At 45.1% G+C, this 5,155-nt stretch overlaps 1 protein-coding gene across 6 annotated transcripts; it reads left to right on the top strand.

The window, feature by feature from the left end:
• The first annotated feature begins 455 nt into the window (after window positions 1–455).
• On the top strand, window positions 456–4,835 carry LOC117640329 (zinc finger protein OZF-like). Of its 6 annotated transcripts, none has more exons than XM_034376752.1 (3): window positions 456–653; window positions 1,408–1,574; window positions 3,076–4,835. In XM_034376752.1, exon 3 carries the CDS (start codon window positions 3,110–3,112, stop codon window positions 4,475–4,477), a length of 1,368 nt encoding a protein of 455 aa, XP_034232643.1. In that variant the 5' UTR covers window positions 456–653; window positions 1,408–1,574; window positions 3,076–3,109; the 3' UTR covers window positions 4,478–4,835. The 6 variants fall into 6 exon arrangements, with proteins under 6 accessions (XP_034232643.1, XP_034232642.1, XP_034232639.1 ...); XM_034376751.1 differs by lacking the exon at window positions 456–653 and adding an exon at window positions 761–887; XM_034376748.1 differs by lacking the exon at window positions 456–653 and adding an exon at window positions 1,070–1,320.
• Window positions 4,836–5,155: the final 320 nt, after the last annotated feature.

The raw sequence follows: 5,155 nt of genomic DNA, 5'->3' as shown, positions 1-5,155 counted from the left end.
CATCCTCGGCCACCGACTACCTTACATCTTCGTAAGTCGTAACTCGTACTGATGGCAACAGTATAGAGCCACAAGCTTGGAAAAGAGTCAAGGGCCCGGGAATCGAACCCAGGGCCTTTCTCTCGGAGAATGACGCCTCAGCACCCTCGGCCACCACCTCCCTTCATCTGTGCCGTCCGAAACTCGTACTGATGGCACCAGAGAGCAGCCGCGAACTTCGAAAACAGAAACGCGTCGAGGATTCGAACCTCGACCTTTCACGTGGCCTCCAACACATTAACACTCTCGGCCACCGACTACCTTGCACCTTCCAAACTCGGAACTCGTACTGATGGCATCACTATAGAGCCACAAACTTGAAAAAGAGTCAAGCGCACGGGAATCGAACCCAGAGCCTTTCTCTCGGAGAATGACGCCTCAGCACCCTCAGCCACCAGCTCGCTCCTTCAGGGCAGTCCGAAACTCGTACTGATGGCACCAGAGAGGAGCCGCTAAACTTGGAAAACAGAGACGCGTCGAGGATTCGAACCCCGACCCTTTACGTGGCGTCCGATACCTAAGCACCCTCGGCCACCAACTGGCATACAAGCGGGCGCCCCGAAAGTCGCACTCATCAAACCAAACTTAAGTGCTGAACTGATGAAAAGATACATGTACGTCTAGTATTCGAACCTACACCCTAGTCTTAGCGGCCGAAGCTCTTGCCCACTGAACCTCCGTTATACTTGCAATAGGTGCCTAAACTCAGACTGATCGTAGGGGAGGCGGTAACGAAGGAAAAGAATGAAGGCGCTGGGTATCGAACCCAGGTCGTTCCCCTCTAGGTGGGGGACGCTCTTGGCGTAGCCGCCGGTTGGTGATGTTACTGATCGACTGTCCGAACCACCGTGAGTGACCGACCGTCCCATTGTAGGATCACCTTCAGAGTGTATTATCCAAGCATACTCTCGTTTGAGTGTACTCATCTAAGCACACTCGTCAGAGCGTGTACTCAGGCACACTCTCGTTGGAGTGTACTGTACTCATCTGCGTACACTCTTGTAGGAGTGTATCTGTGAGTACACGCTGAACGGAGTGCGCTGTGTGCTGAGCACACTGTTGAGTTTGCAGAGCGGCTTTTGTTCTTCTTGACATCTGTCCCAGCACTTCTCCGAAGTACTCGATTGCGTAGCTTTTATTAGTGTGTACTCTTGCTCCTAATTGGTCGACGCGAAATAGAATCTGTCCTCAAACTGAAGTTAGAATTACGAGAGCGGTCCATCGGAGGTTGAGCGCATGCGCTACTGTCAACCCGGCTTTGCTTCGCATGCAACTGCGTGGGTGCGCGTCAGTCAACAGTTTCATGGCAGTTCGCTTCCATTTTACATCTCTTTATACCCTTTCTTATATTACTGTCGTTCCCGACAGAGATCCCAGCGTGGTGAGCAAGAGCACCAACCAGCGCAGGAGCGTCAAGGAACGAACCAACAGCGGGCACGAGACTCTACAGGAGGACCGGATCCATCGAGGAGGGAACACTCGGACGACGCACCCATCGGAAGCTGCCAATCTTCAACTACAAACTTCTCAGCGAGGTTAGTACGACTTCAGAATCATAAGTTTCGTTGAATGTGACGTTCAACGCTAGCCGAAGGTCACTTCCGGTTAGGTCTGTACTGGACACTCATCTACAGTGAGCTTGCGTAACGGTCCCTTTGTTGTGCAATAGGGTAAATTTCATGCAATTCTAGTGCCAAAATACGTAAAGATACTGTGGCGCATGGAAATAAACACGTTAACTTCAGTGTTCCCGGTACAGATGGTAGCACTGCAAAGCCAGTGGTAAGTTTACTTCCCACAAATTTGGCAAGCCGTTTTGAATGCTAAAAATTGGCAAGCTTGGCCTGGAAATACTCCCCAGCATGCCAAAATCTGGCAAGCTTAGCCTGGAAATGCCCACCAGCTTGCTAAAATCTGACAAGCTTGTGAAGATTTCCGACCATAGCTTGCCAAATCTGTGGCAAGTAAACTTACAACTGGCTTTGCAGTGTAGCTCTTGGCTGAGTAGTATATCCCTCTCTTAGCGTAACGCAATGTTTTAGCCGAAAGTCCTATCGGATAACCTGACTCAAATCAAAGTCAAGTTTGACTAGTTATGATATCTAGGAGAACGTTTAGACCGGAAGACAGGAGCTGCCACGGCGCCTGGAATCAAATGTTAGTGAAAAGACTTTTCCTTAAGTATCTGAAGTAGGCTAGCTGGTTCATTTAATCGACTTCCAGTTTCGTTAACCTTGATTCCGATTACTGCGGAACTTCTGGACTATTTTTTTTCGTACCCGATTACATGAGTTCTTCTGGGACATGTACGGACGTTCAGTCCTTTTTACCGCACTTCCGTACTATACTTGTCTGTACACGGTCTGTTTCCGTACAAAAATACGGAATTTTTTTTACAGTTCACCCGATTTGCCGCGGATCCTCTGTACGACTAACTTTCGAAATGCTCCTAAAAGCAATACCTTGTTGGCCCTCTGTAAAGTCCGTAGTCATTTCACCTAACATTTTAGGGGTAAAATTTTTATTCTCTAATACCGTTGTGCATGATGTTTCGCATTTTACTGAAACTAGTAAAACGGTCCCTCTTTGAACAAAATCGGATAACTTTTAATTTTCCAGTTTGAACCGCGAAATTGTAACATTTCTAGAGAATAGACTATTCTAGTCGTGGCTGAGTGAAGAACAAGAAGAATCACAAAAGTGTACTATTTTGCACTTTTACTTCAAATGTTTAAGTCCCCTTGCTTGGTAGAAGTTAATTCAAATATTTTCTAGTAAATGCAACATATTTCATCAAATATATTCACTTTAAATGCCCTAAATGGCGTCTTTTGTGATTCTTCTCGTTCTTCACTCAGCCACGACTAGAATAGTCTATTACCCAACTGTCTTCCTTTGAGCGGTAATAGCGTTAATATGCTAATACCGACCAAACAATCCGCTTTCCCGTTTTGCGTTTCTACCCATTGCGCTCAGTCAGGCAGAATATTTTCGTGTTAAAATAAATCACAAGTTTCTCATTTTCTTTGTTTGCAGTGACTTCCAACGCGCGAGACACGAAATCAACATCATGGTGGAGAATTCTTCGGAGTACTACGACAGCAACAAGAAGACCACTACAAAATCGACCGTGTCAAGTGATCGTCGAGTTCATCATATGGATAGGCTATTCGAGTGCACAGTTTGCAAAAGGAAGTTCACTCAACGATATCACCTAAATAGACACATCAGAATTCATACAGGGGAGAAACCTTTCGAGTGCCCAGTTTGCAATAAAAAGTTCAGTAGGTCTGAAGGTCTCCAAACTCATATTACTACCCACAAAGAGGAGAAGCCTTTTGAGTGCTCAGTATGCAACAAGAAGTTTAGTTGTACACAAGGTCTCCGAAAACATTGCAACACCCATTTAGAGAAGAAGCCTTACGAGTGCACAGTTTGCAACAAGACGTTCAGTCAAGCTTTTAATCTTCGAACTCATCTGACAACTCATACAGGGGAGAAACCTTTCCAGTGCACAGTTTGCAAAGAGGCTTACAGTCACGCTGGTCATCTTCGATCTCATCTAAGAACCCATACAGGGGAGAAGCCTTACGAGTGCATAGTTTGCAACAAGACGTTCAATCAAGGTAGTAACCTTCGATCTCATCTGAGAACCCACACAGGGGAGAAGCCTTACGAGTGCGCAGTTTGCAACAAGACGTACAGTCATGCTGGTTATCTTCGAATTCATCTTAGAACTCATACAGGAGAGAAGCCATTCGAGTGCACCGTTTGCAAGAAAAGGTTCAATGAAACTGGTACGCTCCGAATTCATCTTAGAACTCATACAGGGGAGAAGCCATTCGAATGTACCGTTTGCAATAAAAGGTTCAATAAAACTGGTACGCTCCGAATTCATCTTAGAACTCATACAGGAGAGAAGCCATTCGAGTGTACCGTTTGCAATAAAAGGTTCAGTGGAACTGGTACACTCCGAACTCATCTTAGAACCCACACGGGAGAGAAGCCTTACGAGTGCACAGTTTGCAACAAGACGTTCAGACAAGCTCGTGATCTCCGAATTCATCTTAGAACCCATACGGGAGAGAGGCCTTACGAGTGTAGAGTTTGCAACAAGACGTTCCATCAAGCTCATGAACTCCGAATTCATCTTAGAACCCACACAGGAGAGAGGCCTTTCGAGTGTATGGTTTGCAATAAGAAGTTTGGTCGAAGAGACAATCTTAGAACTCATCTTAAAACCCATACAGGAGAGAAGCCTTACGAGTGTACAGTTTGCAACAAGACGTTCAGTCGAGCTGGTAAACTCCGAATTCATCTCAGAACCCACACGGGAGAGAGGCCTTTCGAGTGTACAGTGTGCAAAAAGAAGTTTAGTCGAGGAGACAAACTTAAAACTCATCTGAAAACCCACACATCTGAGACAAAAGAATTGTAATGAAGCATATGTCCTTTCTTAACATCTCTGAACTAACTGTGGCTGTTTCATCCACAGTAAAGAGAAAGAATTCAAGCTGAGAAAACTTTGAACCTGGTTGACAAGCTTCTTGGCAGAGAGACTGTCGACAAGTGCTTTGTTCCTGATTTACAGTGTATTAGTTTTAAATTCCAGTGGCGTTAAATGGCACCTTATCTCTTTATTGGCATCATTTCATAATGTTCATCTATTTAGGTGTTTGGTTTGTTGTACTTTGGTTTGTTGACTTCGCGTGTCACGTTTGACCAGGCGCTTGCCTTGTATATTGCCCACTGTTTCTTTGATTGCCTGAATGAGTATTAAAAATGATTTAACAGCAGTCGATGTATTTGTTTTAATTCATTAAGCATTCCGAAAGCTTTCGATTTAAGCATGAAAAAAGTAAGTCCCAAACAGAACATCTTTATTTCCGTCAGTTATGAGAGTTTTGGCACTTCTTATAAGATTTCAACACATTTTGCATCACTTTTGGAGCTCAAGAACTCTTTACAAAACTTGTACAAAGGTAGTCCAATTAATTTTTTGGGAGCATTGGGCAAGAGGGTTGCGAGTAGTGAGAACAGGTTGGGCCGAATTCGGCGAAAACGGAACCTGGTTTTCCAAGGAACTCCCTGGAAATCGCCCATGTCTGTACCATGG

Source organism: Thrips palmi, unplaced genomic scaffold, assembly GCF_012932325.1.
Source record: "Thrips palmi isolate BJ-2018 unplaced genomic scaffold, TpBJ-2018v1 HiC_scaffold_12, whole genome shotgun sequence".
Classification (NCBI taxonomy): Eukaryota; Metazoa; Arthropoda; class Insecta; order Thysanoptera; family Thripidae; genus Thrips; species Thrips palmi.
Note: the sequence above shows the minus strand (reverse complement) of the source record. Positions and strands in the feature narration are given on the sequence as shown.

What these genes read in the sequence shown, in the direction of transcription:
- LOC117640329 (XM_034376748.1), top strand. Translation starts at nt 1,276, where the DNA reads ATGCGCTACTGTCAACCCGGCTTTGCTTCGCATGCAACTGCGTGG. An exon ending in CTTCGCATGCAACTGCGTGG is followed by an intron (nt 1,321 to 1,407) that starts GTGCGCGTCAGT and finishes CGTTCCCGACAG; the next exon opens with AGATCCCAGCGTGGTGAGCA. An exon ending in ACTACAAACTTCTCAGCGAG is followed by an intron (nt 1,575 to 3,075) that starts GTTAGTACGACT and finishes CTTTGTTTGCAG; the next exon opens with TGACTTCCAACGCGCGAGAC.